This window comes from Podarcis liolepis (assembly GCF_965112155.1).
Source record: "Podarcis liolepis genome assembly, chromosome: 10".
NCBI classification, from domain to species: domain Eukaryota; kingdom Metazoa; phylum Chordata; class Lepidosauria; order Squamata; family Lacertidae; genus Podarcis; species Podarcis liolepis.
The window spans coordinates 33,798,914-33,825,835 of NC_139562.1; the positions used below are offsets into that span (position 1 = coordinate 33,798,914).

Consider the following 26,922-nt stretch of genomic DNA (forward strand, 5'->3'; position numbering starts at 1 on the left):
AGCTTAATCTGATGTTACGTTTTCAATTCCACTTAGTTTTCCAATTGGATAGTAGTGGTTATTTTTATAAGTGCATCATGATACAACTGGATTATTTGTGTAACGGGAATTATGCTTTGAGTTGAACCTTACTCTGTCATAGAAATGATCAGTGGAGATCAGTTGTCTTAAAAATCATGTACTTATGTAGCTGATAACAGAGGGCCCTTCAAAATCTTAATTAAGTCACTATTTGTAATCATGGATGGATACCATGTTGTTGTTTGTTGCCCCTTTCAGCTCGATTTCTAAATAACTTTAGCTCCTGTACATTATCATCACAAGGTTGCATTAGCCAAAGGGTTCTGTCAAGTTAAAAAGTGTATATATATGCCAGCAACTAATATAAAGTTGAGACTCCCAAAACTATAAATATTATTTTGTACTCACATCAAATTTTAGCTCTTTGGCACCATATTTTCCAGCTGTAAAGTAGAAACCAAATGTAATTTTCATATAAGCTGACATCTGTTAACTCTCAGCGACAGTTAGGATCAGATTGCTGTTCATTTATAATCCAACATGTGAAGATGTTTTAACTTAAGGCATAAGTAGTAAGTTAAAGCATTGGTATTTCCATAATAGGACAATTTTGAATGCCTGCTACAAAATGAAAATGAAATGTTATCATAAAGATACAGAGATAGTCTTAAGAAATTAAGGTCTATCACATATGAAAAGTTCTATCACATATGAAATTAAGGTCTATCACATATGTGTAATTGTCTATCATATCCTGTCTGCTTTGGTGAGGCTTCATACATTTCAGTGGGGATTTCAAGTTGAATCATTTTTGTGCAAGTTTTTTTCTTGTTCCAAAGTTTGTGGTCTGATACTGACACCTTCTGGAAAAAGCATCCTTCTGCTCTTGAAAAATAATTTCATGAGGAAATGCTTGAAAAACCTTGGAGGTATTCATAGAACATAATGAATCTGTGAACTAGATCAGAGTAATCCGTACCTGTGACACATGAAGAGTGTATAGTTCTTATTCTTGAATAATGTTTCCTTTAATGTGAACAAAATGACCCTTTCTTAGTTCAGGGCCTCCTAAACTAAAGCAAAGTTTAATATCTATAGAATCTGGGATTTAAAGAAATACACATACATCAGTGGTTGTTTTAAGTGGTTGTTTTCATTAAAGAATGAGGTCAATTCTTTGTAAAGCATCCTGAAGATGGTGATTTTATTATTAATAATAAGCATGTATACATATTAATATACAACAATGTGTTTACACAATAATGTGTCTGTGAAAGCGGAATTCTTGGTTTGTAAATGTTTTTGTTTTATTATGTATTTTGTGTTCTCATTTTGTATTTTTATGTTATGAATTACCCTGTGATCTTCAGATGAAGGGCAGTATAATGAAAAACAATAAGAAGAAGTGTGCATGCACACGAAAGCTCATACCGATAACAAACTTAGTTGGTCTCTAAGGTGCTACTGGAAGGAATTTTTTTATTTTGTTTCAACTATGGCAGACCAACACGGCTACCTACCTGTAACTAGAAATATAGCAGATGTTTTGTTTCACATTTTCATCACAACAGTGCCCATTGCCAAAAGGAGATGCTGATGTTCAGTTTTTAAATTGTCTTGTGAGTTGTCTCTTTGGCAGTGAGGAACTCTTGTAGTAACAACAGCAAATGTAAACTTGTACGCATTGCTTCTTTGGATCACAGCCACTGTGTTGACAACATACATGCATCTGCTATACAAATTATGTATATAATGTAATAGAGAACAAGTAGCTGTCCAGATTTCAGTGGTGCAGGGTAATGATTTGGTTATAGATAAAGCTGAAGGTTCTTCTCATAGGCTACAAATGAATCTTGTTAACTTCTGGGGTGTGCATCTCTTTTGTTTCATCAAGATTCTACTGTATTGTCCATGGCATTTACATCTTGATCATGAAACAGGAGATGACAGACTATCAGCATTTCCATTTTAAAAATAGATTAAACGTATCTTATCAATAGTAGCCAGCCATACAGTGGTGCCCCGCAAGACGAATGCCTCGCAAGACGGAAAACTCGCTAGACGAAAGAGTTTTCCGTTTTGGAGGTGCTTCGCAAAACGAATCTCCTATGGGCTTGCTTTGCAAGACGACAATGTCTTGCGAGTTCCTGCTGGTTTCCCCCCCCCCTTTTTCTAAGCCGCTAAACCGCTTATCAGCTGATCCGATCAGCAGATAAGCTGCTAAAAGCCGCTAATAGCGCTAAGCCGCTTATCAGCTGATCCGATCAGCAGATAAGCCACTAAAAGCCTCTAAAAGCCGCTAATAGTGCTAATCCGCTAATCCTTCAATGGGCTTGCTTCGCAAGACGGAAAAAAACGCTAGACGAAGAGAATCACAGAACAGATTCTTTTCGTCTTGCGAGGCACCACTGTAAAGGGATTTTTAAGGCAACACTTCCTTACTGTTTAACAATGCATAAATATAAAGCTAATTTCATGATTTTTGGTTGCATGCCACACAATGAGTGTTTTGAATCAACAGCTATAATTAAAGATTATTTATTTGTTTTGTTTTTCCAGAGTGGGTTCCCCCTCAGCCGGAGCCACTATACAGTCCAACATGTCTGGAGACTGAGCCTCTTTGCACAGACCCCGGAGAGGGTGCTGTGGTGTATCTAGCAGATGGAGGTCTGAGCACATTTCATTACTGAGTGCATAATACTTGAAGCATAACCATGTTTGTGATATTAAATGGTTTTCAATAGAAAAAGATACATAGTACTATCTTAGAAGTAACTGAAAAAGAGAAACTGGAGAGCAAAAGACCAAGATCTACAATTTTTTTTTAAAGTTGCAAGTATTTATTTAGAATACAAACACCACTCAAAATGCACATGTGTTGAAATATAATGGCAGACAGTGGTTGTTACTGAACAATTAACAGGCTGTTATCCTAAAGATAATGTCATGGGCAACTAGTTTCTGGAGGCCCTTGATGACAGAAGGCTCATTCTGTATGTATAAGAAACTTAGTTATCCATCTGGGGCTACACTGGGCATCAAAATGAAGATACAAATACACAGTTAAGTGTGAATGTGCATTTGTTTTAAGCTACACACATGTATAGTCTGCAGCTGCATGCAGATCTGGTTTCTTGAATGGGGGAGATTAACATGGGAGCAAGTCCTACGAATTCAGCAGAATTCACGTTCATTGACATAATGAGTGTAACTGTCCTCGCTCCAGCCCTCAATTCTGCATTCCAGAAATCCCGAAAGCTTTATTAAAGAGTACACAATCTCTGCATCAGCTCAAGATACAAGTTACAAGGTTAAAAGGCACATCAGCAGAGTCTAGGATACATGGCTAGACATAAGTAAAGACATTTTTCCAACAGATGTTGTGCACCTTCCACTCTGGAGCTCATAATTCATGTAGTTTCCCTCCCAAGGAAGAAGACTGAGCTTGCAGGTATGTGCTCCTGTGGGGATGGATCTCTTTGCACTTGCACTGTCAGTGGCATGCTTTTGGCAATGGAATTTGAGTCCAGGCCTCCAGTCTAGTTGGCTCCATTCATTGACTGGCAGCTCCTCTATTACATCCCCTTCCAGAACATCTGATATGCCCAGGTCAGGGTCCCCCTCTACATCATTGCTTGAGCTTTTCAACACCAGTTTCTCAGCCTTTTCATCTCACTGATTACCACCCCATCCCACTTGGTGGCATGGGGCCCATGACAGTAGCTGATATTTTGAGGCAAAAATATTATTATATAACACATATGAAAGTTAGTGTAAGCATTAAGAAAACACTGCAGGATTGAACAAAGGCAGTGACACTTGCTTAAAGGGATGCTATATACAGAGGCTATATTCAGATGCTGGATATATAAACCCAATAGCTAACATTTTAAACAGCTCTCTATATGATCCTGAATGCTTCTTGACCAAGTTTTAGTTTTGAAATTCCTAAGGGAAATCAGACAATTCTGCAGTGGCACTAGGACACCGCCAAGTGGGTGGCCTCTGAGTGACCCCTCCCTTCCTGCACAGAATATTTTTCTCATAGTAATTCACAACTGAATAATAATTGTATATTTTGCTTCTCTCACTAGCTGATAAAGAGTCCAGCTTTATGTATTCTCGAATAGGGGGTAGCTTCCCCTCAAAGCAGGTGCTTCCTCAATCATGGGATGACTGGGACAATACTTTGATCTTTGAAGCACGATTTGAAAGTGGCAATCTGCAAAAGGTGGTCAAAATGTAGGTTGCTCACCATTTCCCTTTGATTTGCAGGAGTAGTTGCTGGTTTCTGTCTGCATTTGTTCTGGCGTTAAAGGGTGATATCCAACTAAGTAATTACTCGAAGTAGTCACATTGAAATCAGTAGGTTGACTACTTAGACTGAGTATAGATATCACCTGTACTCTTGTTTTGGCAAACCTGGATTAATAGCTTAGAAAACTTGAAATGCAGATATCCATATACACTTGCAGGAAAGTTTGTATTGGCTTATTAGAATCCCAGAATCACACAAAGAGGACTAATTTCTGACCACTCAGCACTTGTAGAATTTCTGACCACTCAGCACTTGTAGAATTTCTGACCACTCAGCACTTGTAGAAAATATAGACAGTCAGGACCACAAAAACACTCCAAATGTGTGAATTGGTATGTAATCATATGTGAATCAAAATAAAGCAGTAAGATAAAACAGCTAATGAACAAGATAAAACAGCTAATGAATACAATATATATTGAAAGACATAAGAGAATATAACTTAACTGCTTATTCAAGACATCTGAGAATTTGATCTAAGCTCACCATAAAGATCATGTGGACTGTTTTTAAAATACAAATATTTGCATGAACAAGTTCCTTATAAGTTTATTATAGGCAACAAAATCTACAAACAATTTTTTGTGAATGAAATTTGGGTTTAAAAAGATACATTTGAAATAAGAGAGATAAAGGAGCAGCATATATCATGTTTCATAACTGTGCCTGAATGCCCAACAGTATATTTTATACTAAAATACTTTTCTCCTTTTCCCATGCCAGTAGTGATTTTGAGTACCAGCTGACACTACGCACTGATCTCTACACAAATAAGCACACCCAGTGGTACTACTTCCAAGTCACCAACACCCAAGCAGGAATACCCTACCGTTTCACCATTGTCAACTTCACCAAGCCAACAAGTTTGTATAATCGTGGTATGCGTCCGTTGCTGTATTCAGAAGCAGAAGCAAAGATCCACAAGGTGGGGTGGCAAAGGACAGGAGATGAAATCAAGTATTATAAAAACAATCTCGGCCAAGGTGGGCGCCAGTATTTTTCCCTGACATGGACATTCCAGTTCCCGCACGACAGGGATACCTGCTACTTTGCCCACTGCTATCCTTACACTTACAGTAACCTGCAAGACTACCTAGCAAACATTGCTGGAGACCCAAGGCGGTCCAAGTTCTGCAAGATCCGCATCTTGTGCCATTCCCTGGCTAGGAACATAGTCTATGTTCTAACCATCACTAACCCCTTGCAAGATTTTCAGGAGGAAAGACGCAAGGCAGCGGTGATTTTGACTGCCAGGGTGCACCCAGGTGAAACAAACAGTTCCTGGGTGATGAAGGGCTTTCTGGATTACATTCTGGGGGATTCAAATAATGCCCAGTGGCTTCGGGACACTTTTGTTTTTAAGGTGGTACCAATGCTGAATCCAGATGGTGTGATTGTAGGCAATTACCGCTGCTCTTTAGCAGGCAGGGACTTAAACCGCAACTATAAATCGGATCTCAAGGAATCATTCCCTCCCATCTGGTGTACCCGCAGCATGATCAAAAGGTAAAAAGGTAACACCATCCCTTTTCTGTGTCCAGTATCACCACTCTTTGTTCATTATTATACCAATATTAATTAATACATAATATGTATTCATCTTGTTGCATTGAACTTATTTTTTGTTCAAATTTTGTTGAAATTTTAGGTACATCTAAATGTTGTTTTAATACTTTCCCTGATTGGCATGTAGAAGGCCTCCAGGAAAATCATGAGTTAGCACTCCCTGCTGCTGAGGACAGGCAAGGGCATGTGATAAAGTTAGAATTATAAAACCAGCGGCAGCTTCTCAAGCCCATCCCCACTTCCTTTCCCTGCTTAGCCTAGGATATTATTATTAATAGACTTTATTTGCGTAGCCGACAGGCCATAGCATCAAAGGACAAACACCGACAAAAATACATTACAAATATAATTACCATAAAATCTTATGACCTATTAGAGTATTCCTTCAGCTTCTGCTAGACATTTTATCTTGTAACTATTAGCTTTTTCTCTATTTGCTAATCTTTAGCACGTTCCTTTTTTGTTTTCACCTGTTTCCCACTGTGTGTTTTAAAAAAGAAAAGACTAATTTAGTTGCTCTCTTTCTCTGGTTTGGCTGTCTGTCCTTCATGGCTTCATCAGGAAAAGCCACTTCTGCTCACTGGTTTCCCACGGGCATCTGGTTTGGCTGCTGTGAAAATAAGATGGTGGACTAGATGGGCCATTAGCCTGATCTAGCAGGCCATTCTTATGCTCTTATATGTATAGAAATGCTCTGAGGGGATAGGGGAAACAAGCCCTGTGTGTTTCAAATATTTAATGTGTACCTAGAGCTATCAGTGATCTTACAACTCCTGACCTCTCTTGCTGCATGGGATCTGGCATCAGTCCAGAACATTAGAGCCCATCAGGAAGTCTGGTTTTCTTTTTCTTATGTTTGTTTTCACTCTACCTACTTCCCTGGAAAAAAAACCAAACTGCAGTCAAGGTGGTTTTTGAGTTGAGGGTTTAACAGCAGGTTTGTCTGGGTCTTAATTTGGACCATCTGTGTTGGGCTCAGATCTGGAAATTAGCTTTGGGAAGTCGCGTTTTCCTGAAGGCTTCCTACACCCTGACCAGGAAACGAAACTTGTTAGTCATTGTGAGTGTGGGTTCTGGTGGGCCTGCAGGAGGCCTCCTTCTCCACCCTGGCTTAGTACAGATGGCACTAGTCATCACTGGTTTTTGAATGTTTTAAATTACTTGTTTTTAATGGTCTTTTACTGATAATTTTTATTTAATGTAACCTTCTTTGAGGTTTTATTATGATAAAGCAAAACAAACATTTTATTAAATGTAAAATGAAATAAAAATAAATCATCTTAGTCTTTGGTGGTTTGGCCCTTCCAGTTTAAACCATGCCTTTTTCAGAAGTGTTTTTCTTTCCTTCCTGTATTTGTGTGTTTGTTTGTTCCTTCAGTCATACACTCTCTCTTTTTCTCTGTCTTTCAACAATGGTTGGAACTTGAGAGGGGCTGAGGAATTGGCTGTATAATTCTAACTTATTCATATGCTCCTTCCTTCCTTCCTTCCTTCCTTCCTTCCTTCCTTCCTTCCTGGTGGTGGGCTTCACACATTGTTTCCATGGAAGACTTCTGCAAAGCCACTGGAAGGGAATATTCACAGTGAAGTAACCAGTGTTCCATTCTAACGAACATAGACTGGAAAGACCAACCTCTGGAGAAGGAAGGGAATTCCCCTATACCAATAAAGGGGACTATTTTCCTCAACAAAGCTCTTTAATCTTCTGTTAACTGTGTTTTTCACATAATGACAGCAACTTATGTGATAGTTCTGTTTTTTAAACATTTGTCACGTGTCGGCTGCAATGGAAAAAGCATTTTAATATTGTGCATTTAGTATCTGTCATTGGAAAGGCAGTGATGGCCTAATAGGTGCAACTCAGCTCTTATTGGACTCAAGGGGAAAGCTCCCCTGACACTAATGCCGCTAACCAATGCCCTAGTGTAGGTTGTTCCAGTAGAAAAACAATCTGTCAAGCAATGATCATCTTTAATACCTTTAAGAGATTTCCTACAATTGCTATCATAACCCAAAAAATCAAGAGTGTCTGATTTGCAGAAACCAAAGCTGCTCTTATTTAACTTTCTACCTTGTTACAGAATGATGGGAGAGCGCAAGGTTCTCCTATATTGTGACCTTCATGGTCATAGCAGAAAAGAGAATGTCTTCATGTATGGCTGTGAAAAACGAGATCATCAAGAAGAAGGGGCAGGCTTACATCAGCGTGTTTTCCCTCTCATTATGAGCAAACGTTGTCCCGATAAAGTAAGCTGACATTTAACATTAATATGTAAGAAATCATCTCTTTCAGTACATTAAAAATTTGCTAAATCACTTGGCAGTTTTCTACGTTGTTTCAGTGATCTAAACATTGTAAGAAGTTTGTGCTTTAAAAGTAAGGGATTATATTGTGATAGTTGTTAAACATACTAGGAGCTTCCTTAGTGAGTCCCTTTAGGAGCATGCACCATGACATGAAGTTATTATATCATGCACTTCCTTCTGCCCCTCCCTTCTACCCCACATCTGTAACAGCCTATAATGCACAGTGGGCAAGAGGACATGAATGACTTGACAACATGACATCACCAGTAAACCAAACTATGTGCTCAGGAAGACTGTGGCACAGGGAGGTCATTTCTTGGCACAGCTGTATAGTTTTGGCCTTGTTGCAAAAGCGCAGTAGTAATTCCACTTCTCTCTTTGTTAAGTTCTCGTTCCAAGATTGCAATTTCAAGATACAAAAAGCTAGAGAAGGGACAGGTCGAATAGTGATGTGGAAGATGGGCATCAGCAACAGCTATACCTTAGAAGTTACTTTCTGTGGGTCTAAACTGGGTAAGGCAAATATAGTTTTTCTCTAGAATCTATATTTAAAGCATTCAAAGAAGTCTCATGTCTTGTAGCTGCAGATTCTTTAAGAGATAATGTGAGCTTATTGTGTTTGACAGATAAATACTACAGTGGTGCCACGCAAGACGAATGCCTCGCAAGATGGAAAACCCGCTAGACGAAAGGGTTTTCCGTTTTTGAGCTGCCTCGCAAGACGATTTTCCCTATGGGCTTGCTTTGCAAGACGAAAACGTCTTGCGAGTGTTCCGAATTTTTTTTGCTCCCCCCCTTTTTCTAAGCTGCTAAGCCGCTAATAGCCTTTTAGCCGCTAATCCGCTAAGCCTTTAATAGCCGCTAAGCCTTTAATAGCCGCTAAACCACTAATAGCGCTAAGCCGCTAATAGGGTTGCTTCGCAAGACAAAAAAACCGCTAGACGAAGAGACTCGCGAAACGGATTAATTTCATCTTGCGAGGCACCACTGTACATAGGAAGACATGTTGGAACATTAACGTTATAGGTGTATATCAAAATTGCATTTGGCCCAAGAAATAGTGGTTGTGGGTACCAAATGTACCAATTACAGGGAGTAAATGACTACAGAAGGGTGGGATTTTGGTTAACGGGTTTAAAACTGAGTTTATGCTTACCTGAAAGTCAGTTAAGCTGTATTTACACAGCAGTGATTCCCTCTTTGGGTATTGTAGTTCTTTGAAGTTGGGTAAGTAGGAATTTCTAACACAGAATTCTCTCAGTTTCACAACTTTGAAGCTGTGGTTGTTGAACTGATATCAAATATTTATCTACCTTATACTGTAGATGTGTCCTTGTGAAGGAATCAGACTAAGACTATTTAACAAGAAATAGCAATCTTTTATATAGTTTTGTGTGGAAATTATTGGTGTTAATTTGCATCCTACTGTCAACTTTAGATGGCAGATAAACACTTTGGGAGATGGTAGAAAATAATGAGGAAAAGTGTGAATGTGAGGCAAACTAATCTGCAATGGAGCTAAGGCAGAAGTGTACTTGTTTGGTTTATCTGTGGATTGGGTTATTTTTTAAAAAAGGTAGCTGAAGGTTATAATTGGAAAGCAAAGGGTATCATTGGAAAGGCAAAGGAATGGAGGTTCTCAAAAGGAACTATGGGAAGGAGTTTGGGAATATGGAATGTGAAAAGCCATTTGATGAACTTTTGAAAGTAAAAGATTTAAAATAAATATAAAATGTTTTGCTAACAAAAAAGTGTTATTGGGTTGGTAGCAGTCCAAATTAAAATGTGGAACTCCATCAGTGGAATTAAAATAATTGCTGATATTGAATAGGACAGTTATTTCTTCACTGGTGACTGGTCCCCCCCCCTTTTCCAGGCAGTAGACATGGTACCCACTTTAGTACCAAGGATCTAGAATCCATAGGACACCATTTCTGTGGCTCACTGTTGGACTTCTGTAATAAAAAGAAGAGTAAGGTAATGCAAATAAACATTATTTCTTGCACCAGTAGTATCTGCAGCAATTATGTACTTAAAGGAATACAGTCAAAGTATTTATTATTATTTGGAAGTAGTGAGGCAGTAAATTTTATTGTTAACAGTGTGTGTTTTTCCTTAGTATAACCAGTGCCTGAATGAATTGGAGGAAATGCTGAAAAAGGGTGATCTATCTGCCTCTGTCAATGACAGAGATTCCAGGTAAAAGGACCTCTTCTAACAATTGTTTTATTTCTAGCTTGTTATTAAGGAAATCGGTGCCATGCTTTCCAGATGTGTTTGTGGAGCAGATAATTGATTTGTTGTGCAGACAAATTCTAGAAATCCATACTCTTGTAAATGAAAATAAACATAATTATTTTTCTTTTACAGTTCTGACAGTTCAGACTCCAATGAGGTTACCGTTAAACTAGAAGCCCAGGTACGATATACTTTATCATCAAAAATTCAGCTTTAGTAAGATTTTATTTGAAATTAATTTCCTTGAAATGTAATATAATGACATACAGAACAGTATACAGATGTTTAGTTGCAATGTGTCAAAATAATATATACACACCAATTTTTTTATTCATAAGAAATATACTGGAAAACAAAAAGAAACAACTGGCAGTGCTTGATTTATAATATAGAACACAACTACTTTATAATATCAACTTGAATGGCAGATTTAGGATTCTTCATACTATCGGAAACACACTTCTCAATATTAACTGACATATCAACTATTCTTCTGTAAAGTGTATCTTCAGACAAAGGAATTTTCACAATCAAGGCTCAGGCAGGCTTAATTGATTTTTCCTGCTGTTGTATGTGGTTTTGTCTGTTGAGCAATCCATTCTGTCACTTGGTAAGATATATAATTTGCATCTTATCTGAGACTTCTACTCATTTTTTGAAATACATTCGCTGGTATTTCTGCTGTTCCAAAAGGCTTTCAAAATATTGAACCTTCTTTTTCACCAGATTTCCATGTTTTGACAGCAGACATCTTGTCATCTTGTTTACGGCCATGTTGGAATTGGAAAGCTTCTGGCCACAGATCAAACACATAGGCTGAGGGACGTTTTCATCTCCAGCCCATGTGAAACTGAGACTCAGATAGATATCCACATATTGCTGACAAACGTGGATAACTAGGATTGTTTTCAGTATCACTTGATGCACTTATGCTCATTTTGAAAAGATGGCTATCCATATTCTGCAAATAATAAAAAATATTTTGATACTGTACTACACTACACTGAAATGTTTAACTATTTCTTGGATTGTCCTTGAAACTTTCCACCACACTTGCCATCCTTTCCTGCCAGAACCTCTGCTTTAAGGAGTCTTCTTCAACCAGACACAGCAGACCACAATATTGTTATTGTGAGTAGCAAGTGGTGGCACCTAGTTTTGCTCTACTTGTCTCCCTGCACAGCAAGATCAGTTCTGAGAGGCCCACCTCCCATCATCACTGAGGGAGGTGGGATGAGGCAAGAAGCATCTGGCTGGGCACAGGCCTTGCCTGCCTCTCCCAAGACTTATAGCATGCACTTCTTGTTAGTTGGGGACATATGAAAGGTGCAGAACAGGTGGGGCTGGACAAGACATACACACATACTGTGAGTGATAAATCAGAAATCAAACATGGAGAACATATGCTCAAAGAGGGAAAGATGTCATGCTAAAAAGTTGTTTCATTTAGGGGGAAACGAAGCATTTCAAGAAATATTACTTTGGTGCGACTGACAAAAATAGAAACCTCAAAATAATAGTCTTCATCTCTATCAATAACATCTGATACAATTTACCCCATCCCTTGGCTGACATTGTTACACGGTGTTTCCACCCCAGTCCAGCTGCATTGGGCTGCAGCCATTGATGTGGAGGAGGGTGAGGAGATGCACATTATATTTTCAGGAAATCAGGATGAATTGTGTTAGATTTTATTGAGGAGGATTTGGGATGTGAAATGAGGACATGTCTACCATTTAGTTGTTCAACATCTAGTTGACACAACATCTAGTTGTTCCCTTAAATCCTTTTGAGTTTTGATCTAAGAATAAAATTTAAAGGTTAAATAAAGAAAAAAAAATATAATGTAGATAACTGTAATCCTATTAAACCCAGATATACATATTAATTTGTTTGTTTTGCTTGTTAGGCAAAACCAAGAAAGAAGTATCTGAAAACCAAGAAAGAAAGGAGTGCCTTTCTGGTGTCATCAGGAAGAAGATTTTCTAAACAACCCCATGAATCAATTGTAAAGCAGCATTATTATTATTATTATTATTATTATTATTATTATTATTATTAGCACTAGGTATTAACGAGATTAGTAGGGTTGCCATATTTTGAAGAGCAAAGAAGAGGACACACACACAAGCGCCTCCTTGATTTGTTAATTCCCCCGCCCCGTACAGCCAGTGGCCCTTATGCTTTGTGACCTCCAACACTCCCCCTACCCACCTACAAGGGGCCACAGGCTATTGTTATTGTGCATCACAACCCAAGCAAAGCAGCCAGACATTCCTCAAACTCTTCTCCTCAACCCATATGCTCTACACCCTCCTCTGGGTCTCGTCCAGGCAGCTGTCAGAGGAAGAGAGCCAGCAGGGAGAGAATTGGCAGCACCTTGCACCTCATGCACCTCCTTCACTGCTGCTGCGCTCTCTCTCTCTCCCTCTCCTCACAAACCCAGTTCCTGCCTCAGCAATGCCCACCAATGGCCGGGGGGGGGGGGGGGAGATGTGTGTGTGAGGGAGGCCTGGCTGGCCAAGTCCTCTTTCCGCCCTGACCAACCCTGTTGGAAAAGGCCAGAAAAGCCATGCATTAGATGAACCATGTCCATCTAAACAAACAAACAAAAAACCTTGGACATTTTACTTAATTTTAAAAATCCTCCCAGACAGACATTTTAAGCCTGAAAAACAGGACATATCTCGGAAAATCCAGACATATAGCAACCCTAAGTATTTCTATATGATGTATAACACTGACAGGAAATCAGAAGAATAAACACTGCAATTTATTGTTTAAGAATATATTGTTGGCCTGGCAAATGCACCAATGTCATGAAGATAAACCAGGATTTTGTCACCTAAGAATTGTTACTTGACCTTCAGGATTCTATCCATCATAAGACCATGAACAGACCTTATTCTTCACTTCTTAGATCCATCACAATAAAGCTATATACTGAACTAGGAAGATCCAGTACTTATTTGAGCAGTTCAGAAAAGGTGTCTTCAGTACTTTCTTTTGTGGAAAGAGAAGGAAAGTGCATCTTGAAAATTCCTGAAATATTATGAGAGTATTTTGTTTACTTTTGCATCCTTTTAAGTATAATAGTTTCTCTTATAAATACAGCAATCCCTTTCTTCCTGTTTAGAGTGAAACCAAAAAATCAGAAGAATCTTCCCACAGAATTTCCAAGAGCCATGAACAAATTATAAAAAGTGTAAGGATTTCTATATATTGTGAAAGATCTGTTGTCCTTTTGTGATCAGAATAGGATTATACAGTATACAGCACAATAGTTAACTGACAGCAAACATTAGTCAAATCTCCTGCTTATATGAATTCTAAGGTATACCCATAGGAATATATTTGAAATGTTTGATATTTTTAGTAGCTGTTTATAATTGCTCTTTTCCTCAATTATTCAGACAAGTGAAAGTTTATACTTTGGGATAAGTATAAACTTCTTTTTTTCTTTTTTTAAAGGCTTTTTGCAGTAATGTTACAGTTACTACTAATAACTGTGAAATACAGTTATTCACCAAATCAGCAAGGGAAATACTAATGTGTATTAGTATCATTAAGGATGTAGTTGCACATCTCTTTCATGTTTCTGAGCTGGGCCCATTGAACTGTCCATTGCTTTTGATGCATGTACACACCCATCTGGGTCCACTAGCTGCTGTACACAACTAAGTTGAATAAGGACCAATTGCTGCGAACATTTAGAATAAACCTGTGTATGTCATACATGAAGCATGCCAAGGTTGTTGAGCTTTATGTTTAGCTTTTTTTAGGGGATCTGCCAAAGTTGTTCAGCTTTTTTTGAAGAGATCGTCCCCTAAAGTTGTTGAGCTTTACCGGGGGGGGGGGGGCAGGCTTCTGCTAGGGGAAGGTAGAACCTCAGTTAATTGAGTACTTTCAATGCTTTTCAATAATTTTTGTGCCCCCCCATTGGCTACGCCCATGCCATGCTATTATTTTAGTTCTTCCCATGTAAGTGAAGTGACTGGTAAGTAGTACATGTTTCTCTTTCTCCACAGACCCAGGTTTTTCAGAAACTGAAACCAATGGAGCTGCAAAATATACGAAAGGAAAAATATGAAATTACCAAGCGGACTGTAGAACCTTTGTCCAGAACACCCAATGCTAAAAAGGTTTGGCTGGCCCATTAATAGAATAATTTTCCAGATAATCAGAAAATGCATATAGCTTTATGTTAGTGACAACCAAAAGCAGAGTTTGACTTTGACATTAGGAAAAGCTAAAAGGATGCTGTGTCCTGTTGTTAAAGGGATATCTGACAATGTAACATTACCGCTTACGATAATATGTGTGCTTTGCAATTTATTTATTTATTTATTTAATTACTGAAATAGAACAGCATTGTGGAACCCACTCTAATTAAAAGAATCATAGTTCCTTCAGTGTTTGGACAGCAGACTGAAAGGTCACCTGCTGTTTCTTTTATATCCTAGAAGATGTTAATTTGGAAGAATCCGCTCATTCCTAGAAGTTGTTAACACCAAAGGTCCTTTACCTTTGTTTTAAGACTTTCAGTAAAAGTGATTTAAAAAAGCTTTGTAGCTTTATTCAGAACAATCAATGAAACACATTGAGTAATTATTTCTTTAACTTTTAGCAGGCAGGTATTCTGTTTTACAGAAATGTATTTTAAAGTATGGTCCAGTTTAAAAGAAAGGGATATACCGTATTTTTTGCTCTCTAAGACTCACTTTTTCCCTCCTAAAAAGTAAGGGGAAATGTGTGTGCGCGTCTTATGGAGCGAATGCAGGCTGTGCAGCTATTACAGAAGCCAGAACAGCAAGAGGGATTGCTGCTTTCACTGCGCAGCGATCCCTCTTGCTGTTCTGGCTTCTGAGATTCAGAATATTTTTTTTCTTGTTTTCCTCCTCCAAAATCTAGGTGCGTCTTGTGGTCTGGTGCGTCTTAAAGAGCGAAAAATGCGGTAATTATATCTCAGTTCCCAGAAGAGCCTTTAGTTGCAGCGCAACAGGCAGTTTGAGCATGCTTTTCTTCCTTTGTGATTATCATAACATGTTCTGTGGCCCTTAGCTTCCCATATGCAGAAAGAGAAAGGATCATGTGTCTTTAAACAAGCAATTCTTAGGAGATTATGCCTACAGATTCAGAGTATTCTAATTTGGAAGAATCTGCTCATTCCAGGGGTTAGTGGCTCAAAATTAAGAGCCAGGGTAGACATTACATACAGGAAAAAATAAAGACAATACTCATAAATCCCAGATTGGAATCCACTAATAATTCATTTCAAATTGGTTACACGGACCCTCTGAAAGAAACCCAAAGCAAAATGGTGAGTGATTCAGGTAAAACCAGAAAATATCAGGGATCATGAAGGAAAAGAAACTAAGAGAACTTGCTCTGTCAACCCACTATGTGTACCCATTAAGCCCTCTATGGATTAATTTAATATGGTTTGAACATCTTTTCATTGAACAAAAATATTCCACAGCAACCCAAATCTAGAACTTGCTACGGGGACAGAAGCTCCATAAAACAGCAAATGTTTAAGAACAAGTGAACAAAGCTGTTAATTTACTGCTGAGAGACTTGAAAGGTCCTTTCCTGTGACCCCTGTTTCAGGGGGTGAGAGAACGTATGCAGAGTACCTGACTGCTGCAATCCACACACAGCACAGCATTAATATCAGCCAACATTAATATCTCATGCATCCAGATGGCTGATGAGACTATTATGTGACTAGCACAAATAACACAGGTTTTTGTTATAAGCTTGCCTGCATCACTGCAGGAGTGTCCCCAGACAAAATGTTTCTGCCTTTCTAGGAATGCTCTGAGCACTTTTGGGAACGCGCCAAGGAGGAAAATGGGAAGCTGCCATACAGAGGTTGGGTCGGCACCAACACCTCCTTCCACGCCAGTCTGAAAGGAAGACGGAGGAGACATTTTGAGGTAAGCAGAAATGGTGTTGCATGGAATGACCCATTACTGACTCTGCAGTTGCAAATTGCGGCTAGCAAGTTGTCATGCAGAGTCCTTCTAATGCTTGCTTGCTCTCTCAACCTTATTTCCATATTTGCATTACAGCAATATTTGCTTTGCTCAGTTTATATTTTGAAGAGCTGTTCCCAGTTGTGTGCTTAATATTAGGAGCCTTGATAGATCATTAGCCTGATGCTGCAAAGCAACTCCTTGTATCTATAGAGCAGTGATCTAGAAAGGGCTGGAGCTATTTTATTAGGAAACCTCTACTTTAGGAAAGTGATGGCTAACCTGTGACTCTCGGTATATTGTTGGACTCCACCTTCATTCATCCTAGTCAGTGTGGCCAGTAGAGAGGGATGATGGGAGTTGTAGTCCAGCAACATCTGGAGGCCAAAAGTTAGCAACCCTGGTTTAGTCAAAACAGATGCATGAGTAAATTTTGCTCTCAGACTATGATATTATTCAGTAAGATTGTATGGTATAACGATTTTAACTTGTTAATGGTGGCTGCCTAAAAATAAAAACAAATGCATTCAATAGCGTTTTCACATCATTATCTGACCACACATACTATGTGGATATTGCTTAGAAACATTGACTGTGTCAGGGAATGTTGGCTATATGGGGAATGTCTTTTCTTTAAGCTCCAGCCATTCAGTAAGCCAGAGTTGACCACATTCCTGCCAATGTCACAGTGTATACGCCTTAAAGGTGGATTATACAAATACTCTGAACTCTTTCCTCTCCCCTTTCTGTTTCTTAAAAGGGTGCTGCTTTCCTTTTTGATATTGCAATTGCAATACTGCATGGGTTGTCAGCATGTCACAACACAAGCAGGACAGCTAGCAGGTATCTGTGGCATTTGGACAGAGGCAGGAAGGCACACATTTCAGGTTAGGACATAGTCTCAGGTGTTTCCACTTGCCTCCCTTTCCTATGCTGTGCTGCTGTTTGCTTCCCAGACCAAAGCCAAACTACATCAGAGACACTAAGCAGAGGTTACACTAGAATGGTACTATCCCATACTTCACTGCTATGATGTTTACGTGGCGTCCATTTTGAACATTTCCTCCTGTGCTTTGAAACCCCAGCTAACAGTTTGCCAAGAAAATGGTTAGCAATCAAATATTATACCGTTTTTTTAGCTGGAGTGATAGTTTCTAAAGAAGAGGAAAGCTTTCTTAGTAAGCAAAAAGGCAGGGTACATTAAAAAAAAAAAAGTAATTACATCCAAGGGATGATAAAATAAGCCTTAAAGGCTGAAGAACTACTTTAGACATTGCATACACCAAAATCTCGCAAGCACACAGAGCCTAAACTTTTGGGGTATAAAGGCTAATTTGTTCATTTGGTGCAAGGATATGCTTGCATAACAAAACTTCCTCACCCACCCTATCTTGTGTGTCCTGCATCATCCTCAATTCTGCTCCAGAGGTTTGGGGGAAACTTCAGCACAGGGGGAGGAGAGGGACGGAAGTGCCACAGCACAAGCTTATGCTGACAGAACAAGTTAATTAGCGTTGCATTGGATATAACTCTACAGTTCAGTGCTTCTTTACAACAAACTAATTTCAGACTTCGGGTGGGAAGTTTAATAATAATAATGCATTTGCCTCCTTTTACTCTTGCAGTCAAAAGCCTTAGCAGGGCTTCATAAACTCCTCAGAGAAACTAACTCAGTTGTAGAAGGTAAACTTCATGAAATGTCGTTTGATTCCCAAGCAGGTAAGAGATAGCATGGGCAAAACTGTTCTATGAACGTGTGAACCTTTTCGTTTGAAAAATTAATATAGGTATTTACAAAGTTGTAAGAAAAGAATTAATTTGTTTTAGTCATAGTCATCATCAGTGCAGATACAGCGTCATGCCGTTAAAGCAATCCATGAAAGGGAAAGAGGAATTCATGCACTGAGTATCTGTGAGGCCATGGCATGCTTCTAGAACATTGCATCTACACTGGACAATAGAATGGTGGCATGCAGATAGCAGCCTCTGCTTTTTGTTCCCTATCCAGTCCAACGTACAGAACAATTACAAAGGACGATTACAGCAAAAGAACTGGGATTTAATAGCAACTAACATTGCATTTCTCATATTTTTTATGGGAAGCTCTTCTCACACTATATGAAAAGCATATAATGCTCTGGGAAAGCAACTAATAGTTTTCACGTGTTTCCATATTTTCTAATCTTTTCTTGATAACCTATACATTTCCTAGGACTTGTATACAGTGCTGATACAGTACTGAATATGTAACATCATTTTCATTTGGCTGTTTGGTTCTTTGCCTCCCACCATTCCCCAGAGAATAGATTTCCTAGACATTCTTTGGAATGCCTTGTTTTTGTACTTTGCCCGTAAATAGGCATGCATGCATCTAAGGACATCTAAAGACATGTATCCAATTAAGTTGACTCTAGTCCACAAAAGCTCTTTCGGTAATATTTTGTTTAGCCTTTTTAGTTGTCACAAAACTCTTTCTCCCTTTTCTATAAAAGTTAAATGTGTATTCTTTCTGAGATTCATTTTATGATCAGTTCATGACAGTTGTGGCCATCTTTCAGATTCTATGCCAGATGAACGAAATAAATATACAGTTCAGTACGTCAGTCATTACTTTCCTGAACAAGGATTAAGTAAGTTACTCATATCTTTAATTCATATAATCTTGTGTCTGGACACAGGTTCTACTGTATGTGCAATTATAAGCAATACAATTGTCAGAGCTGCCCGAGGTCCCAGGTCACAAAGGACCAACGCCGGTTCGTCGTTATATACAAAAGTCTTTATTGAAGTTCAGTTTCATTTCCACAGCCGTAGCGTGCAGCTCTACGTCTGAAACTCTAGACCGCCAAAGCTCCGTCTGAGTCTCCTCCCCCCAGACACCAGTTTAAGACTCTAGCCTTGCTCCACCTCTTCCTTTGCTCTTTCCTCCTCTGGGTCCGCCTGTCCGCTGGGGTCTTCCCCTTCCTAGACTCTTCTGACACTGAGTCCCCTGAGTCTTCCCCCTGCTTCCGGCGGGCTTTAGGACCTGGTTCCCAATCCGGGTTTTCTGCTGTCCCGCGCGCCTGTACATTTGAACTTGGCGCGCGCGCCCAGCCGGTCACCTTCCTCCTGACCGTTACACTGCTCCTGTCACTGCTCCCCCCTTCGGGGAGGCTAGCTGGATCTGACCTCCCCTCCGTTCCCCCGCTCTCCGATAGAGGCGTGGTCAGCCCTGACTCATCTTCTCTCCCTGCTGGAGAAGACGCTGGCCCTGACACATGGGACCCTTCCCCCCCGCTACGCTCTGGTGGGGAAGCTGGTCCTGATCTCCAGCTGCTGCTTTGGGAGTCCCCGCTGGCCCCTTGCTTCTGGTGCGTCCCCCCTGGGACCTCCCTTGCCCTGACCATCGGCGCCCCCTTCTGGGAATCTTCTGATTCGCTGGAGAGGCTCATGGAATCTCTCGGGTCACTGTCATTCTCCCCTCCGCTGCCCTCAGATTCTTCCCCTTCGCTCTCCATCTCCTCTCTCCCCTGTGCCTCTGCTCCTGAGCCCCTGACAACAATGAAAGCCATGTATTGCATAAAATAGAGATTTTACAGCCTGATCCTATGCATGTTCACTCACAGTTTCCACTAAGTTCAATAGGGCTTGCTTTCAGGTTAGAGAGCATTGGAAGACAGTTTTAGAGCATAGAGAATGAGCTAATGGAGATGTACACCAGAAGCATAAATTCATGCAAGCAAGAATAAACTCAAAAATTTTATATTTTGTCCTTCCCTTTAAAATAATACTCTGTGTCTGGTTCCGGCCTTTGTTTCCTACAGATATTGGCTGGGACCTAGCCCAACCTTTGAAGCACATCATCTCACAGAGACTTTTTCTGCCTCCTGCCATCCTTGACCAGATGTGCAACACACCAAGAAGACACCAAGGTGCACTCTCGGGTTGCAAACTTCCTAGGGTGGAAAATATGAGAAAAGAAGCAAAGATTCCACGAAGAAGTAAGTCAACTGAATACTTGGGGATATACTGTGGTCTAAACCACTGAGCCTTTTGGGCTTGCCGATCAGAAGGTTGGCAGTTCAAATCCTAAACGGGGTGAGCTCCCGTTGCTCGGTCCCTGCTCCTGCCAACCTAGCAGTTCGAAAGCACACCAGTGCAAGTTGATAAATTGGTACCGCTGTGGCAGGAAGGTAAATGGCGTTTCCGTGTGCTCTGGCTTCCATCACAGTGTTCCGTTGTGCCAGAAGTGGTTTAGTCATGCTGGCCATATGACCCGGAAAGCTGTCTGTGGACAAACGTCGGCTCCCTCAGCCTGAAAGCGAGATGAGTGCCGCAACCCCATAGTCACATTTGACTGGATTTAACCGTCCAGGGGTCCTTTACCTTTTTTACTGCATGTAGTAGCACTACAGTTCTTTCTATAAAAGCCCATGGCACATTTTGGGGGGAGGTGCTGCGCATTTGGCTCCTCACACCACCCTGTTGGCCCTGTGCCACTGGGATCTGATCTGAATGATTTGCTGGGCGTAAGGAAACTTTACAGAGGGGGAAAGGTTATTTCATATAAAGGAAGCATTTCCTGAAACATTTTCAGTAGCATATTATTTTTCTTTTCTACTTACAGCCTCTCTCATACATGTGGAGTGTCATCCTAGGTAGGAAAACTTATTATTTGTTATCAGCAATCTTCCATGTGGATTTCTCAGTCATATTCTTTATATCTTTATGATTTGGGTTTGGAAAGAGTGTAACATCCTTCTTGTTTTCAGATTTCTAAAAAACTGTATTATTCAGACGGGCCAACCAGCTCTTATTGATGTGCTTAATGCTTTTATTGGATGATGATAATGATGAAAAATTATATACAGTGGTACCTTGGTTTTCTAACATCTCTGTTGACGAACATTTTGGTTTTCGAATGCCGTAAACCTGGAAGTAAATGCTTCAGTTTTTGAACACGCCTCTGAAGTCGAACATGCCACGTGGCTTCCGCTGAGTGCAAGATCCTGAAGCCTAGCTGTTGGCTGTTGAGTTTTCAAACGTTTCAGAACTCGCACCATCTTCCGGAACAGATTACATTAAAAAACCGAGGTACTACTGTACCACCCTTTATCAAAATATCCCAGGGTGATGTACAACCTTTTAAAAAGATTACAGAACATCAATGATAAAAACATAATAAAAGCATAATAAAAAGCATTCTGACAGACAGCCTAATAATAAAATGGTCAATTTAAATGCTTTTTGTGCATTCTTTCAAAAAAAATTGCACAAAACAGGGTGGAATGGATTTAAGATGACTGAGTGCCAAAAGAACAGGTTTAGGTTAATCTGTCTATCCCCAATTAGAAGAGTACTGAACTCTTATGTTGAACGCAATGGCATTTTGAGATGCTTATCTTGGGATGGACTGTGCCCTGAGTCATGTCACCAGTGCGCTGTGTCTTAAAATGACAAACTAAAGCTTAAACTAAGACACTGTGTTTTATTTTTATTTGTGAATGCTAAATTGTATAGCAATTCTGTATTAAACAAGCATTTATATATCATCTTGGATTTTATACTGCAATTGCTACTTCATTTGATGTATTTATTTTATTTTATTCTGTGGCCTTAATCTGTTTCAGCTCTCTGGTTCTCCAGGCAACTGGAGAAAATAACACTGAAAGGGGTTGTGTCACATTGGAGTTAGGAGAAAAAGAAGTACAAAACATGGCCCTGGCTCAAGAAACACATTTTAATTCTTTACACAACAAAGCTACAACTTGGCGATTAGAGAAGTGTCGACCTGGAAGAGCCACTAGTTGCAGAGAGAAGACATCTTTACAAGCAAAAGGTCTCTTTCCCACCTTCATCACTGAAATTATTAGCAAAAGACTCAAGTACAGTGGTACCTCGGGTTAAGAACTTAATTCATTCTGGAGGTCCGTTCTTAACCTGAAACTGTTCTTAACCTGAGGTACCACTTTAGCTAATAGGGCCTCCCACTGCCTTTGTGCCGCCAGAGCATGATTTCTGTTCTCATCCTGAAGCAAAGTTCTTAACCCGAGATACTATTTCTGAGTTAGTGGAGTCTGTAACCTGAAGCGTCTGTAACCTGAAGCATCTGTAACCCGAGGTACCACTGTACACTAGTATGGATGGTGCAGCATGTCATCAAAATTCCCATAATGGTCCTCTGTTCTACTCTGCTGTGTTTATTTCTGTATCTCCTCTAATCTATTAATGAATGTTGGGGCCAAGCCCTGAGAGTTGCAACTCAAATTGATCTCTGGAACAAGTAATAATTTACAGGAGTTTTTTGTCTGTTTTTGATCCCAGATCTTCTTGACAACCTGAAACACAATTTAGATGACAAAGAAAGGAAAATAAAGGAGAAATCACCAGCAAGCAATGTTAAAGTTGACAGAAACAATGGAGGAAATCATGAAGGAAGTTTTAGACTCAGTGAGCCCTCTCATACACAAGATTTTCTACAACTCTCCTTACCTTTGGTGTCAGAAGGAAAGTATAGGCAAGTCACTGAAAAATACCAGAAGAATGAACAGCAACCTAAGTTGTCCTTAGGTCGGCGCCGGTAAGTGAACAAGACTGCCTGTTTCATGCAACATTCAGTGTGTCTGCTCTGAAAAGATGCTTTAGCATTAACTGTATGGTAGCTTGTGCTCCCTGAAGACAGAATGCTATGCGAAGGAAGAACCTGATGACAATATTGCACCTGAAACAGTGTAACCTCCACTGCCCATGCTGCTTCCATAATTGCTTCTCTTCGTCATTCACAGGCATCTTCTACACACTGGGGGAAACCAACGTACCAAGAGAGCATAAACTCTTCCATGCCAATATGCCCCTAGAATTCATGTTGCCACTCAGTGGGACCCCATACTCTCTGGGTGGAGTTATTTCAGTCTCCCAATACCACACATGACTATTCTATGAAATCAAGTCTATGCAAATAAGAGTTTGAATTTTCTGTTCCAATGCTTAAGAAGCCCCTTGATACAGATGGTCAGTGGGCTTGTTCATACATCACACTTAGACATAGTTTGTTTTAAACCATGGCTTAATCATGAATGTGCCTTCTATACCTCCCTGCAAATGTAGCTTTTCCCACCCTGAGGGTGCTGTTCATGGCACAAACAAACCATATTATCAGTTGCAGTATTGTGCAAACCTAGATCATAATTTTTTTCTTTTATTTTTTAAAAAACCACACAAGTTTTCTTCAAACTAACTCTGAGTGGTTGTTGTTGTTACATATATTAGTCATATTTCTTTGCCATGGCAACTCAAAGTGACTTACAAAATGACAAAAAAACAAACCAAAGACAACAACCCACATATATACATTAAAACCAAAGAGAAAGAATACATTAAAATATCCCACCCACTCTAAAAAGCAACAGATAGTTAAGAGCCAAATGCCCGGTTAAAAAGGAATGCTTCTACCTGGCATCTGAAGGTATGTAATGACAGTGCCAGACGAGCCCCCATTTCACAAATGGGGAGCCACCATCTAAAACACCTGTTCTTGTATTGCCCGTCTCCTGATCTTCCATGGAGGGGCACACAAAGAAGGACCTCAGATGGTGACCACAGTCTCTGGGAGACTCATACAGGGAGAGACATTCCTTGAGGTATTGGGTGTCCTGTGTTACATAAGGCATTAAAGGTCACCTTGCCCCAGTGAGCAGCCTGGCTGCTGAATTCTGCACTAGCTGAAGTTTCTGAATCATCTTCAAAGGCACCCCCACATGTAACACATTGTAGTAATCTCACTCCTAGAGGTTACCAGTGCTTAGACAACAGAAGTTAGGTTATTCCTATCCAGATATGGGCATAGCTGGGCCACCAGCTGATAGAAGGTGCTCTGCACTACAGAGGACACCTGAGTTTCAAGTGATGGCAATGAATCCAGAAGTTTCCCCAGGTTACATGCCAGCTTCTTCTAGGGTAATGTAACCCCATCAAGAGCATGTCACTTCCCATCTATCCAGTACATAACCAAGGCAAGACATTGGTCCAGGACATCCACTCCACACCTGCAGATGTAAAGGAGTAGCAGAGCTGTGTGTCCTCAGCATATTGCTGACAATGTATTCCAAAACTCCTGAAATTGGGCCTAGTACAGGTGTTCCCCCTTTACCCCACCTTTTGGCAACACTGGGGCTTTATAAATGAGTATTTAAATATAGGCAGTGGTGGGTTACCTTACAAGAAGGCACAGAAAAGGCAAGGCAGTGGTGGTTCAAGAAACACTTTGGTGACGGTACATTTAGATTAGGTTTTATAAAGATTATATTAGCCCAGTAGGACCCCACATTCTGGATTGACTAAAGCAAGGTAGGAATAACAGGAGACCATGCCAGGAAGATGAAGGTTCATATTAGTCTTTATATGTGACTTTAGAGTGTTCAAAGCACATCACATACCTTTTCTCTCAAGATTACAGTAGTCCAGGCAACAAGTAACCACAGAACTTAGCAGCAACATCCTGAGGATTTCCATTCTGATTTACTGGTGCTTGGAAACCGAGTGCCTTCTAAATAGTTCTTTGAGAAGAAGCTGGTTAATGAAGTAAAATGTGAACAATAAATGGAGGCTGCCTGGTTGGGATGACAATTTAGTGGATTTGTCCTTATGAGAGGGACACAGACCAATTTCCTTTGTTTATCTCTGCAGACCTCGCTTGGCTACACTAATGAATACAAAAGGGACCCACAAGACACTTTTACTGAAACACTGTGAGGATGATGAAGCATCCACTTCTACATCTCTACTGCACACTGGGCCAAAAATGGCAGTGAAAAAGTTACTGTGCCAAAGTGAGAGCAAGTTTTTTTCAAAGAGACGTAAAAGTGAGTGCCTAAATCACAGGCCTTCAATGCAAGACCTTTCAGCAACAACTGAGAGAATTTCCTTTCACGCTTAGAAACAGGTGCCATTTCTTTTCAGGCAGCTAACAAGCCAATGCATACCACTGCAAAGGCTCCATCCGGATGGACAACCTGCAATGATATCTTCAGAAATTATTGATTCAGTTTCTTGGATGTGGTGCTGGGGAAATGCAAAAAAAAAAGGGGGGTCTTCATTGTACAGCACTTGTGCCATGCGCAGGCTTGGAATACAGGATACAAAAATATGCTGGAACATCACCCATGAGGCTTCTGTGACAGATAAAAATGAAACCAAAATATGAACTCGTTTATGTTTATTATGTTTATTGCTGACAAATTTTACAGGGAAGCAAGTCTAGTCATTTTACTATTGAATTTCACTTGCTTTAAAACTGATGCTGTTTTTTAAAAAATGATTAACTGAAAAAGGAGGGATTGGGGTAGTGTTTCTCAGTACTAAAACCTATTAGACAAATTAAAAAATCATAGTGAGGATCATCATCCAATCTTGTCTTAAATCTAAAAAGAGAAATAACAAATGATCCGCAGGAAGGAATTGCTTTTCTACAGTTAGTCAAAATGGTATTAAATTGGAGGTTCCAATCAAGCACTGTATTTTCCTAATGGCCAAGATCTGCCTATAGTGTCTACTCACAAGTAAGTCCCTTTTAGCAAAGGTTCCAGAAATGTTAATTAAAAGTTTCCTTCTTGTAGGTTCACCCATTTTATTGGTTCCTGGTGGGTACCTTTAACTTTGATACATAGGGTAACGTTCCCATTAGTTGCTTGAAATGCAGCAAGCTGCATTCACACAAAGTTGTTCACATCAGACAGGGGAGATGTCATCACCTGACACGCAGGACCTTTTTTGGTTTCCCCACCCCTGCAACCCCCCTGGAACTCCTGTTCATTAAGCCATCTGTGTCTGTGTGTTCATCTGCACCTGCACTAAGGCAGCTAGGGTAGGTTTACATTACTGTTTACTCCGCACTCCGTTTTCTAATCAGTTTGAAGCTGGTTTGAGGGGGGAAACACATCAAACAGCAGTTTCTTGACAGTATTTGTTAAGAAACTACAGGATCAATTTGCAATGTGGCTTAAATTGTGAATGCAGCTTCAAAAATTAGTGGGAGAGCACTGAATAAGTAATTGGTAATGTGAGTATACCCTTACTTTCTGTTCCAGAGGGAAAAGGAAGATAAAACTTTAATTATTTCCCTCTCATTTTGTTTTATAGTTCTATTTTGCTGCTCTTAAAAATGGGGGAGGGGTGGATAATGCAAGACTTATACTGAATCCCACCCCCAGCTGTGGTATGGATTGGGGAAATGACATGGGTAAAGGATGAAAACTACCTTCCCTCAGTGCCATGATTCCAATCTGAATCCACAGGCCACATTTAGCCTTTACAAAACTGAAGGAAGATCTCCCACTTGTTGGTATCCATCTGTCTTGAGAGACAATGGAGTGAGCCCCTGGGGGTGAAGGCAAACCTCTTTTCAGCAATGACGTGACCTCCCCAGGGTGTGTATGGAGGTCCTCGGCTACCTAGATGACAAGAGTCCACTCAGCATCGCTGATGTGGTCCAAAGGAAAGCAGTTTGGCACCAGCGTG

General features: G+C 40.0%; 1 protein-coding gene across 2 annotated transcripts in view; it reads left to right on the plus strand.

Annotated features, from left to right (window-relative positions):
• AGBL3 (AGBL carboxypeptidase 3) overlaps window positions 1-25,610 on the plus strand; it is a 35,420-nt gene extending 9,810 nt beyond the window's left edge. The window contains exons 5-24 of one of the 2 annotated variants that reach the window (XM_083462749.1): window positions 2,581-2,688; window positions 4,116-4,263; window positions 5,063-5,845; window positions 7,987-8,152; window positions 8,599-8,725; window positions 10,089-10,189; window positions 10,332-10,411; window positions 10,583-10,631; window positions 12,360-12,458; window positions 13,587-13,655; window positions 14,479-14,592; window positions 16,264-16,389; window positions 18,054-18,147; window positions 18,987-19,058; window positions 20,232-20,408; window positions 21,035-21,065; window positions 22,038-22,246; window positions 22,732-22,987; window positions 25,093-25,268; window positions 25,366-25,610. In XM_083462749.1, coding sequence (XP_083318875.1) covers window positions 2,581-2,688; window positions 4,116-4,263; window positions 5,063-5,845; window positions 7,987-8,152; window positions 8,599-8,725; window positions 10,089-10,189; window positions 10,332-10,411; window positions 10,583-10,631; window positions 12,360-12,458; window positions 13,587-13,655; window positions 14,479-14,592; window positions 16,264-16,389; window positions 18,054-18,147; window positions 18,987-19,058; window positions 20,232-20,408; window positions 21,035-21,065; window positions 22,038-22,246; window positions 22,732-22,987; window positions 25,093-25,268; window positions 25,366-25,373 — 2,993 coding nt within the window. In that variant the 3' untranslated portion in view covers window positions 25,374-25,610. Of the gene's footprint in view, window positions 1-2,580; window positions 2,689-4,115; window positions 4,264-5,062; window positions 5,846-7,986; window positions 8,153-8,598; window positions 8,726-10,088; window positions 10,190-10,331; window positions 10,412-10,582; window positions 10,632-12,359; window positions 12,459-13,586; window positions 13,656-14,478; window positions 14,593-16,263; window positions 16,390-18,053; window positions 18,148-18,986; window positions 19,059-20,231; window positions 20,409-21,034; window positions 21,066-22,037; window positions 22,247-22,731; window positions 22,988-25,092 lie in introns of both variants that reach the window. The other variant, XM_083462748.1, reaches the window with a different exon arrangement.
• The last annotated feature ends 1,312 nt before the right edge of the window (window positions 25,611-26,922 follow it).